The sequence below is a fragment of the Amphimedon queenslandica genome, unplaced genomic scaffold, assembly GCF_000090795.2.
Source record: "Amphimedon queenslandica unplaced genomic scaffold, v1.1 AMPQUscaffold_13297, whole genome shotgun sequence".
Classification (NCBI taxonomy): domain Eukaryota; kingdom Metazoa; phylum Porifera; class Demospongiae; order Haplosclerida; family Niphatidae; genus Amphimedon; species Amphimedon queenslandica.
Window position 1 is genome coordinate 142,087 of NW_003546467.1, and position 12,212 is coordinate 154,298.

At 33.6% G+C, this 12,212-nt stretch overlaps 2 protein-coding genes and 1 long non-coding RNA gene across 4 annotated transcripts; 1 reads left to right on the forward strand and 2 right to left on the reverse strand.

Annotated features, from left to right (window-relative positions):
* Positions 1-1,547: 1,547 nt before the first annotated feature.
* Positions 1,548-2,419, reverse strand: LOC109583557 (uncharacterized). The gene is made up of 3 exons (XR_002185578.1): positions 2,272-2,419; positions 1,997-2,131; positions 1,548-1,889 (listed from the first exon to the last, which is right to left on the reverse strand). It is a non-coding gene; the product is annotated as an uncharacterized LOC109583557 (long non-coding RNA).
* Positions 2,420-2,615: 196 nt separating this feature from the next.
* LOC100632000 (bifunctional heparan sulfate N-deacetylase/N-sulfotransferase-like) lies at positions 2,616-8,168 on the reverse strand. Its single transcript, XM_019998973.1, has 10 exons — positions 7,054-8,168; positions 6,639-6,878; positions 6,346-6,531; positions 5,985-6,110; positions 5,251-5,433; positions 4,850-5,070; positions 4,608-4,785; positions 3,398-3,574; positions 3,208-3,314; positions 2,616-2,964 (listed from the first exon to the last, which is right to left on the reverse strand). The coding sequence occupies exons 1-10, from the start codon at positions 8,086-8,088 to the stop codon at positions 2,730-2,732; spliced, it is 2,688 nt and encodes an 895-aa protein (XP_019854532.1). The 5' UTR covers positions 8,089-8,168; the 3' UTR covers positions 2,616-2,729.
* A 7-nt stretch (positions 8,169-8,175) lies between these two features.
* Positions 8,176-11,249, forward strand: LOC105313476 (zinc phosphodiesterase ELAC protein 1-like). Of its 2 annotated transcripts, none has more exons than XM_019998975.1 (10): positions 8,176-8,311; positions 8,352-8,535; positions 8,692-8,889; positions 9,033-9,127; positions 9,275-9,370; positions 9,461-9,560; positions 10,116-10,164; positions 10,207-10,338; positions 10,388-10,482; positions 11,057-11,249. In XM_019998975.1, exons 2-10 carry the CDS (start codon positions 8,470-8,472, stop codon positions 11,168-11,170), a joined length of 945 nt encoding a protein of 314 aa, XP_019854534.1. In that variant the 5' UTR covers positions 8,176-8,311; positions 8,352-8,469; the 3' UTR covers positions 11,171-11,249. The 2 variants fall into 2 exon arrangements, with proteins under 2 accessions (XP_019854534.1, XP_019854533.1); XM_019998974.1 differs by having other exon boundaries at positions 8,417-8,535.
* Positions 11,250-12,212: the final 963 nt, after the last annotated feature.

Genomic DNA, 12,212 nt, shown 5'->3' on the forward strand with positions numbered 1-12,212 from the left:
TCTATATAATGGAGACATGTCATACATGTCTGACGATCATCTTAAATATGTTGCACCAGCTATCATTTGTCTAATGGTTATCATACTACCTCCTCCTATTATTTTATTATCAGAGCCTCTATTGGTAAGAGTGAGTGCATTGAACTTTAGAAGGAATGCTGTTACTTACACTCTTCACAGATTAAGAATGAAACTGCAACCATTCTTAGATTCATTTCAAGGTTGTTTTAAGGATAACTGTAGATGCTTTGCTGGTTTATTCTTCTTGTATCGTATATTATTGGTTCTTGTTCCAATTTACTCATCAGATGGCAAATTTTGGAATATCATGACAAAAGAGGTCCTTATTCTCTGTATCCTGCTTGTGCATTACTTGTGTGGACCTTTTCAGGAGAAATTCCACAATCACATCAAGTCATTCCTTCTTATTGATCTCATCCTCATCAATACTCTACAGTTAGCACCAAATAATATTACAACCACACTAGTAGCAGTTTTTCAAGTTGTATTGATGTCACTTCCTCTTGTTTACTTATTGTGCTACATTGGCCATTACGTTTGTTGCATGAGACACTGCTTTTCAAATAAATTCATTACAGCTATGAGCCCAAGTAGTAATAATAAAAATAATATCTATGATGATGATGAACTTCCTCCAAGACTCCTACCAGGATTTGCTGAGACTTACAAAACTTTTACAAATGACTAAAATAGATACCAGGTTCACACATAATAATGTAATTATTATTAGTCAATATTTTAGATATTTTGGTAGTTTTTGTATTTTCATTTCAAGCAGTGTGCTCTCAATTTAAATTTTTATGCTGTTTTTACTTATTCCAAAATAGTTTTAAAATAAAGCAGAGCGAAATAATTTTTACACAGCACAGTCGTAATGTAAAAGTATAGGATGACAATAGTAAATAATAGTGATGTCTCGATAATTATGGTAATTTGCTTACCAAGGTATTATTAGCAATGACAGCTTATTTTTTGCTATAGCTAAAAATATTATAAAAGTATCTACAAGGCATGCATGTCCTTCTGTAATTGTATCATAGTAGAATCGAAAGGTTAGACTAGGGGGTACTTTGGTAAAGCAAAGGCAAAGCTGAACCTAAAAGAATATTTACTTTACATTTACAATAACCAATATTTTACTTTCTCCCACTCTTCCATAAATTTTATTCTAAGTACAACACTGTAACTAAGCCTAATGTGACTATGCAAGCCTGGTTTTATCATTATCAGATGTGTATTTGATGTTGCAAGGTTTGTGTATTAAATCTACATGCATACAAAGTCAGCTTGCCATGCATGCACCGCAAATAGCTGCTAATAGGCCGCTCCAATAGAACTATACATGCATTTTCTACAGGTGATAATAAATAAAATTAATGCCTACACTAGTCATACTATGAATTTTATTAGAGTAATATAATTTCATTACTTTGAAGAACCCTCCAGGTTCACACAGCAATAGTTTATCGAGTTTGCAAGTGATGGAGTCAGACCCACATGATAAGTCTGTTTCTATTTGATGACTCTTTTTTGTAAAGACTTAGACCATTTTGGATTTTTGATAGTGAACTTCAGATCAGCATCCAATTGATAACAATGTGTGGACACAGTAGCATCCTCTCCAGGCTCTCCTCTTCCCGGTGTCGCTGGAGAGCCACCTCCATATGGTGTATGTCTTAGTGAAGCAACACATATGATATCTTGAGCTTGTGCTCTTGTCAATGGTAGACTTAGTACTGGATCAGTCATACCCTTCACTGAAAGAGATGGTAATGGAAGTGAGGCTTGACCCCCAGTTACATAGGAGCCGTAAGGTCTTTAGAGTGATGTTAGTTTTTTATGTATTGAAGCACAATACATTATGGAGCCTATAATGAAAAGCACAGCAGTGATAATTGCAGCAGTACACTAAAAGCATGCATCATACACGATATCATGATTCATGGTCACCGTGATTTCTTTAAAATGACCTTACCAGATAATGAAAAATTCAGCCAATTTGGTTATTCTTCGCTGAGTGTAGGTGAAGCAGTCCAGTCGAGAAAGCAGTCCTAGCTAACAAGTGCGCGATTTGGACAATTATCTTCTATGCTAATTTCTATAGACCACCCTAGGCGAGAATTGAATGCGTAGGAAGATTATTAGAAACTTTTACGGTTGTAAGGCGTGGTTTAGGATGAAATAAATTTCGGCCGCCATTTTGGTTGGCAACTTTCAATGGAGAACAAACGGGCCAACATAAAAACAAACCTGTATTAAGAATTCTGGAGCAAATTTGACCAAATCCTTGACAGGAGAAGCTTATAGGCAGCTGTTCTTTTTTATAACAAGCGCTTTTTAGCTATTGATAGAGCTACAGCAGGTAAGTGAGGCATTTTCTTCGTGCCTCCATTGAATTCAATAATAAACTTGCCAACCAAAATGGCAGCCAATTATGATGTGTGGGCAGATACCGTATATAAAATTAATGAAATTCATAACTTTTCCAATTCACGCCTAGGGTGGTCTATAATGGTTTGCAATTTGCACTGGCCTCAGGCCAACCGGCCTAATTAAACCACAATGCCCCTCCCTAGAATAAAGGATCTAGACACTTGGATAAAGGAAGAAATAGCATTTGCTCTGTTCAATAATATAGTATTAAATCTAGAATTTTAAAAGCAAAGTGAAATTAGTGAATGATAATTGAATGAGAGTCAATGAAACAATTAATTTATTTGCCTATAAGATGCTTCCTCCATTAGCCATGTTGGTGGCCTTCTAGACATTTTCATTAACATTTGATAAAGTTTACGATTATGAGCACTATAATATCGCTCTAGGTACTGAGTGTTTTCTTTTGATAGTGCTGGATACTGTCGTCCTTTGCTTCTGCCAAGACAGATAGTTCTACTTCTTTTGCTACTTGATACTACACAGTAGAATCCTTTCTTGGGATTAAACCTAACAAAATTTAATAGTAATAAAATTAATAATAAAATTTCAAAAGATATTTATTGCAAAAAATTTACAGGCAATAAATTTTAAAAGAACCAAGTTTGCATATTTGTATGATCTCCCATAAATCATTGAATTAGATTGTGTGTAGACTGTACTTGATATTTATAGTTATCATTAGAATTTAAATCCAACAACAGATTAAAAATTAGACCCTACCACTTGTGTAGAAATGTTACATTAACTAACTTAAGTATTTTGCCGAAATCCAAATATTCTACACCAATGAATTCCACAAGACCAAGGAGAACATTAATAGGATTATCGACAAGTTCACCACCGTCAACAAAATAAATCTATAATTACAATAAGACAGAGGTAAATAATATTACCTATTACTATCATTGCAAAGTGCAAATGTTTCGTTAAAATAACTAACTTGATTCTGAGGAAAGTATTCTAACCATCTCTCAAGGTGCTCATGATATATGCCAGGAAGAAGACAACGTGATCTGAGATTCAAAAGATTCTGAGACGAGCTATTCTTCCTACTAGCTTTAATAACTGATGTAAAGTTGTGGATCAATGCTGTTGGATCATTGTGAAACTTGACATGCTGTGTAAAAATATATATAAAAATAATTTAAATTCGTTGAGACATGATTTGCATCATGAAAATTATATAAACAGTCATGTGATACATTAGCTCAAACTTTGAGACATATATTGTGACACATAAGAACATTTATATGCTTTAGAAAATGTAACAATATTATGTGCATCTATAGAATGCATGTACATGCAAGATTTAATCTCCTTAAATTTAAGAGCTTATGACAAAAACATGCCCACAAAATTTTTTACTCATAATTGTATGCATCAGAAAATGGAAAATTTTTCTCCTAGTCAAAATACCCTGTACAGTGTCTTTGGTTAACTTTCCAAAAAATTATTTTAAAACATTGGAATAAGCTCAAACTTTTAGACAACATATGCACCAGATAATGTAATAAAAATAAAAAATAATTTCTCTTAGCCATTCCTCACAAAATACCCTGTACTATGCATTAACAGAAGGTAAAAAGTCCTGTTTAATACTATGTACATGTACATGTATTTGGTAAAACTCTAAAAATCCAACTTTGATGGTTTTGAGATCAGAATCAATCCAAAATTATTAGACAATGTAAGTATATGCAGTATGTATCAGAAATTGTAATACAATAGAGAGTTCTAAAAAAAATTGGATGATATTAGGCAGAACATAATGTCCTATAGTACAGGGTTTATGACCTAGTTTTTGAGCACTTTAAAAACTCATAAAAAATCTAATCTTGATTAAAAACAAGTCAAACTCTCTACAATACATTGCACCAGAAAAGGAATTTTTTTGTAGAAATTTCTGCTAAAACACCATGCCTCTCCCCTTAAACTCAGAGGTCTGAGAGGTGCAACAAATTAGCCCATGCCCCACCCCTAAGTTATCATGTCCCTTGGTTAAAATACTGACAGATATCTCAAATTATATTACAAACACTATTACAATACATACCTTGAATTCAAAATAGTTACTATTAGTGACATTTTTACTATTACTATTACATATACTCGTGTCTGATAATAAAAGTTGTGTTACATAGTACACATACCTGATACCACGAGTAAGCTCTCTTAATAGGATCTGCTAATATAACAACCAGTTTAGCTTTAGGTATCAACATACGCATACGCTCTGGGGCTAATAAGTGAGTAAAATATGTAGCACTTTTTTCAAATACTAAAGTCCCAGTGGAAGTAGAATTAGGAGTGGGAAAATTAGATATGTACCTGCAGTATTAAAATACAATAAAGTATAGAGCATTCATGCATACACACATATATCAATACTCACCAATCCACACCTTTATTGTAGTATAAATCACTGCTGAAAAACTGGACCTCTTCAAAAGCATGAGTTGTCATAGGGTTAGTTAATAATCGAGGATGTTGTTTTAAAAAGAAGTGTAATGCAGTGCTGCCTGACTTCTGTGGACCAAGTATTACAAGTGACGGTAGCTGACTACAATTTCTGCCAGACCAGATGGACATATGACGCTTGTCTTGGCAAGGCGACTAGAAAATTACAAATATTTGTCAACAAAACATTCCAATCAAAACAAAAATAAAATGAGACAATATTAAAATGTATAGATAATCCACATCAGGAAATAAACATGAATCAGAAATTATAAGCATGTAATAAAAATTGTATTAATAAAAACATAAGCATAAAAATATGATTTTTTGACTTACTGTCCACACTGGCTGTTTATCTTCAGGAAATATTTCAAAGTAAGCATTAGCAAGATTAATTGGAGTATCAGTCACCAATTCAATTTGAGTCCATTTTCTAATGAAGTCAAACAGCAAACTGAAAAGGTCCAATGCTAAATGATCCTTTGCATAATTGCCGGAATGAGTCATAAAAATTGATACCTATTGTAATATACATGTACATAATTATTGTTATCAGTTGCTCAAAAATTGGGCAAAAGACCCAGTAATTTTTTATACCATAGTACAGGGTATTTGAACAAAATCACAAAAAGAAAATTTTCCATTTTATGATACATATACATGTACTTATGTTGTGTAGAAAGTTTAAAGTGATTCCAATCAAATTAGAACTTTTGCAAATTTTTAAAGTTTCTCAAAAATTGGATCAAAGCCCCTTTTAGCCAAATTTTGTCAAGAATACAATAAGAGAATTTTTCATTAAAAAATTTTTAAATACACATACATGTACTTGTGTACTGTAGAAATATGACGCCCGTTCCAATCAAAACTGCATTTTTATGAATTTTTAAAGTTGCTCCAAATGCCATGCTGTTTGGCTCATTTAAAACATGCTTTGTGGAAAACCCTGGCACAGTTACACATGAAAAACAGACAGACAACAGTAGTACCTAGTCCTCGCCTACGTAAAGCTAGGCGAGGCCAATAAATACATGTACATGCATTCATGCATACACAAACTATTGACTAACAGGATTATATAAGATAGTACTAAAAACATCTCCTTCTGCATATGCAATCAGTTGATCTCTCCCACCAATGATGTCTTCATACTTTGTTATATGAGTAAACAAATGGCATGTTTGTCTTGGTAACACCTGCAGTAATAAAGAGTATATGACATGACATTTACATGTACATGTAACAATAATAAAGGATAATTGAAACAATAACTTTTGTGACAATGCTTTATTTTGGCAGTTAGACCATTTTGTGAAAGGGTGTATAAACTTCAGAAAATTCTCAATTTCTATTAATTTTAATATTAACAAACTTTACACACTATTACTCTTCCAAAATTTATCTCTTTTATTATAATGCATACAATATTACTTTAATTTTACTGTGAATGAATCCTTTTCTCATGTGATCTGGTCTAAGATGAGGATATTCCTCAGTGCTAGTCACTAATATGTCCCAGACATCACGCCAAGCTGTGTATAGTGGCTCATGTATTGGATATATGCCAGAGTGATGTGGTGACACTGAGTAATGTGAATTGACAGTGATGCTATAGTTCTGAAATAAAAAAGGAATAGTATAGTGCACGTACCAGGTAACAATTAAGCTTAAATATATATCAAGATTTACTTGAAAATTGCATGCATAAGGCAGCATTATTGTACCTTAGCAAACTGTTGGTTCAGCTTCATTAAAGTGTGTAGCTCATTAAGTGATAATGTATGAGTTTTTGTGTGAGCAAATGTATGACCAAACCAATTGAATTGTTCTGAATGAGATACTAACATCTCGTCTCCCTTCGTCTCTGATGGAAGACCAACACGATAAAGTTCACCACAATATCCAAGATTAAACTTAAAGCCAGGTATAATATTCTGAAAAGTCTGCTGAGCTTTTAGTAATACCTAAATGGAATTCAAACTTCACTATTCATCTAATTAATGACATAATTTAGTACTCAAATACTAGTAGATATATTACTCTATAACTAATAACAATAATTACTAATGTTACGAATATATCTATCATACAGGCATTTATAATTTTCAAATAAAAGTTATAAAAGTATAACTAGCTTACTTTTACATCACTATCAGTCATCTTTGAGCCTAGTGGAGCTACAAACGTATCATCAATATCAATCTGAATCCACCTCCTTTTTGATAGTCTCATGATTGAATATGACTTAGAAAACATGTGCATAACATCCAGCAATAATAGTTTAGCTATGCTAAGTGACATCGGTGTCCCAAAGAACACTCTTTGAACACCGTCAGTTGAGTTCCGATCAATAATTGCAACAGGCAAAGTGCGTTGAATCCCATTATGAAGAAAATGTACACTTGCCAGGACTTGAATTCGCTTACTTATTACTTTGGGACTGTAAGGCACTGATTTTCCAGTTACTGGTGAGATTCTATGAGGCAGGAAACTAATCAGGCTACTATCATTGCTTTTCCAATTCCACTCGCCTCCATCCTTAGCATAAACAAAGTCATCTGCTTGATGGACTTTAAGGTAATTAATGTGAACAGACTGTGATAACGTTAGAAGGTTAATGTCATTCTCAAACACCTGTTTACCCAGTACAGAAGTAATGATTTTCTCCTTACCACTAGCCACAAGTATCATAACAGCATCGAATCTCTGACAGTATTCTGTGAATAGTTCATGGATTGAGGGTTCGGATATAAAATTAAAAACGTCCAGCACTATTACCAGTCTATACCTTCCAACTATGACTGGCAGATCAGTACGAACCAGTTTTGGTATATGACGTGAAGTTGACATTACATAGGTTTCGTGCTGTATCCTATGAGCTTGGAGTAGACTCCTCACAATCTTGAGCTCTGAATTAGACCTGTATTTATACAGTACTAAGACTCCAGGCTCAACATGTGATTTGTTAACTACTGGTCTGTCACTACTTTTCACCATCAAGGAGTCAATCAATGGTTGAGAGTCTCGGTTAATGTTCCTAATTGTACTACCTGTACGAGTACTGATACTTTCTAGCTTGTCTTCCCTTTTCATTAGTATCCAGAATACTGGGACAAGGACACACAGTGACAACGACACCAGGAACATACGACGAAGAAGAATAGGAACGACCATACCGAGCTACTCGGCTACTAGAGAAGAAGTCTAAAATTAGAGGAGTGGTAAATTAAAGGTGGAGCCAAACCCTTTCCACGGCCACACTAGTGTTAATGTTGATGAAAGCCGATGAGAGCAGGGATTCTGAAATTATCAATGGCTATTGAGCTAATATTTCTTGGTACAGGATCTGCATATCCTTCACCAGTACGTGGAGCCTCCTGTATTGCATTAAGATCTGGTAAAAATAGCCTCTTTTGTACTTATGTGTTTCCCCATAGATCTATCTATGGTTTCACTCACACACCTCCACCCACTATTCTTATTTCCTTTCCCTTCAACTCAGAGGTGGGTGGTTGCTGGTTGTTTGATTGCGGTGAGGGTAGTCAGACCCAGTTAATGAGAAGTACAGTTCGTCTTGGAAGGATCACGAAAATATTTATAACTCATCTTCATGGAGACCATGTGAGAATGGGGAATATAATTTACTGTAAATAATGAACTCTTGGTGTAGATTATATATAGTGATTAGTGAAGCCATACTTTTTTATAGGTTACAGGTGCTTCATTATTGTTATTATAGCAGTACTGATTTAATTTACTTTTGTTTTTGATCTTTAGTTGTTTGGTCTTCCTGGTCTCTTATGTACTATAAATCAAAATGCTGACAGATGTCACATCCCAGTGGATATATATGGACCATATGGTCTCTGTCATTATTTAAGGACGACTCTCTCACTCTCACGCTCTTTTCTTGCCTTCAAATATAGAGTACATGAGCTACTGACTGATACAAACCCATCAGACATTGATGGAATTGTACGTAATGAAGTAAATAATCGTAGTAATTATTACTGCTGCATTATTATCATTATTGTATTGCTACTTTTGTAAATGTACACCTTATTTATAAATATCCTTTTATTACTTTAGTTCTATTGTTTCTGCATTTTTTGTTTTAGAACTGGAATCCTCATTATGTTCCAGATAGTGTTCTTCATCCAAATGAAATGCAACCATGTCAGATTAGACCAAATGCCAGTGGAGTGTGGGAAGTGTAAGTAGTAATGTACTCACTTTATTAATAAACTTATGCTAACTCTTACTTATCAATAATAACTTATGCAAACTCTTGATTAATCTTATTAATTATTTTTGTACCTTATACCTATTCATAATTATCTCTCCTAAAACATACAATTAGCTGTATATCTGGGCCATTAAAAGTGTTAGCAGGTCACCTGAAACACAGAGTAACAACATTTGGTTATGTTACCATTGAGGATGATATACCTGGCAAGTGAGTATTAATATTTCCTTATTTATTGTGAGAGTTATTAGCAAATAGTGATATTATTCTTATGTCATATACTCTGTTTATTTATTTTAGACTCCAAGTTGAAAGGCTTAAGGAATTGGGTATACCCCCTGGCCCCATATATGGTAAATTAAAGAAAGGTGAAACTGTCATTACACCATCTGGCAATACTGTGAGTGTACTGTCCATTTAAAAGTAATGTTTACATAGTTACATTGGGGCTTATCAATGCAAAAAGTATAGTGATTTACAGATTAGAATGACAGGGTTTTTCCACAAAGCATACTAAGTGAGCTAAACAGCATGTGATTTACCGTATAAGTGTTTTTTTAGGGAGTTATATTTCGCGAAATCTGCTAAAATTTGATTTCACAGATTTTAATTTCGCAAATCAGGAGGGAATCTACGAAATTCGCTAAATTTGCAACCCTCGAAAAAAACCACTTATACGGTATGAGCTGACAAGCAATACAATAGACATTTACATGGCCTTCCTGTACTATAGCATAGATATTAGACACTATAGTGCAGGGTCTTTGGCCCAATTTTGAGCAACTGGACAATCCACTGGCAAGAAGCTGCATGAGCACTATGCTAAAATTTTGTGGAAAACCCTTATAGGTTTGGCCAAAAATGTCTACTTAAAATTTGTTACGTTTAAAAATGCCCTAGAATAATTACTACATGTACATTTTGCAATTTGAATAATTACTAATATTTTTTGTAGATTACACCAAGTGATGTCATTGGGCCATCAGAAAAAGGAAGGAAAATCGGTATGATAAAAACAATAATAATTATGATTGTAGCCCTTGTAGTTATACTAGGTGATACCTGTGATAGTTACCGCATAGCTGAAATAGCAAAAAATGCTGATGTACTTGTACATGAAGCCACTAATGAAAATTCACACTTTGAGAAGTGTGTTGAGAATGGACATTCAACCCCTAGTACGATCCTTTGTGTCAATGAGTTTGAATGATCAACTGACATTTTCAGGTATGGCTGCTGAGTTTGCACTCAGTATTGGAGCACGGAAACTAATACTAACTCATTTTAGTCAAAGATACAAAGACCTCAATGAAGAACTCGAAGTATGTTTTCTCACTGTGATGATTTTAAGGCGGGTTTACAATATGACATTAGGCCAGCGTACTGTCAATTTTTAATCAAAAGTATGTGCCATTTGACCTTTTGAAGCATGATTTACACTAGAGTTGAACCAAATTCAACTCCAGCATCAACATAACATCAAGCCTAGCGTAATATTGTAAACCTGCCTTTACTCATAATGATTACAGCCAGCCAGGTGGTACTACCTTGGGGCTTCTATTAGGCTTGTATTGATGCATGTACTAGCTATGTATCTATTATAATGAATTCTGTTTACAGCTTGTATATCAACAAAATTAAGATGCTTCGGTATTTGGTACTATAAATCATTGCAATAGGTGTTTTTACAATAAAATATGACTGTATTTTAGAAAATCTATAGGTAGTGCAATAAACTTGAACTTTGTACCTCTTGTTCCTTTTAAAAGACAATGTGGTGTAAATCAGTCTTATTTGACATAATTTTGAAAAATAATTAGTAGACACTGTATTTTTTGTCAGTCTTTTTTGCTATGCCAGCCTTAATTTATATCAGGCATTACTTATCTTCATTAGGAAAATGAAGAATCAGTTGAAAAATTGTTGAAAGAAGCTCAGGAAATTTTTGGAAATGAAGTTTATGTTGCGTCTGACTTTAAAACATTCAATGTCCCACTCCATAGAAATTAATTTATCAATGTTTAGGTTTATTTATGAATAATCACTTGTCTTCCGATAATAGTAAAAATCTTTTTTACTAGTTTTTTAAAATTTAATTTTAAGATTTGCTGATCTAATAAATGCATAAAAAATTAGACCCTGGCTAGTATCTCTATTACATTTAAATGCAATGCATGTGGATGCATAATACTAAAAGTAACCACCATACACATACTCTATAACTTTATGATGGTTCTTTGTTTTCAATAAGTCAGATTCAACTATTAAATATCTTAATCCTCTTCTTACGTTTTCATTAAAATACTGCTTACTGAAACATTGAATCTTACTAATGATAGAACGCACTGAACTTTAGTAAACCATATATATTATTTAAAAACTGAAATTAAATTAGTCAAAATATGTAACTGTATTTTGCTCAGAACAAAAAGAGAGGATGAAAGAGAGCTATTATAAATGTTTTATATTTGATACACTAACAACACAAAAATTAAATACACACAAAATTAACAAAATCTACTTCAGAGCCTTTCTTTCTTGCTCCATGTATTTTTGATAATGACGATCAACTATCAGAACAATATTAACTTCATTCTCTCTCACACGATGCTTATAACGTCTAGCCATTACAACAAAACCCACCAAAATTATAAAAGCAATGATAACAGTAGTCAGATGATAGTAGAATTTAGAGCACAGGTTTTCATTCTCGCAATGAAATAAAAAGCGTACAGCACTGCTGAAAAAATAGCCCACACCCCATGAAGCATACCATATTCCAACCATCACTCCTCTACTGTGTACTGGCGACTGAGCTATGGTGAATTCCAGTGAGGCTGGGACAATAAAAGCAAATGATATTCCCTCAAGTATTTGTGGTAATAGCAAAATTGAATAAACATGTGATGGTTCAAGAGTAAACTTTATAATGAACATTCTTGAGATGGAAACAGTTAGCATAAACAACAGCCCAATGCTCATTCTAGACAGCATGCTGGGAATGTGCTTATAGAAACAAGCTCTGAACAATAGCAGATACATTAAAATTAGA

Coding starts and splice junctions, on each gene's coding strand:
- LOC100632000 (XM_019998973.1), bottom strand. CDS start 8,088: ATGGTCGTTCCTATTCTTCTTCGTCGTATGTTCCTGGTGTCGTTGTCA. Junction 4,786..4,849: donor TACAATAAAGGTGTGGATTG/GTGAGTATTGAT, acceptor TTAATACTGCAG/GTACATATCTAATTTTCCCA. Junction 3,315..3,397: donor AATACTTTCCTCAGAATCAA/GTTAGTTATTTT, acceptor TTGTAATTATAG/ATTTATTTTGTTGACGGTGG.
- LOC105313476 (XM_019998974.1), top strand. CDS start 8,200: ATGAGAGCAGGGATTCTGAAATTATCAATGGCTATTGAGCTAATATTT. Junction 8,312..8,416: donor CTGTATTGCATTAAGATCTG/GTAAAAATAGCC, acceptor CCTTCAACTCAG/AGGTGGGTGGTTGCTGGTTG. Junction 10,339..10,387: donor GAATGGACATTCAACCCCTA/GTACGATCCTTT, acceptor TGACATTTTCAG/GTATGGCTGCTGAGTTTGCA.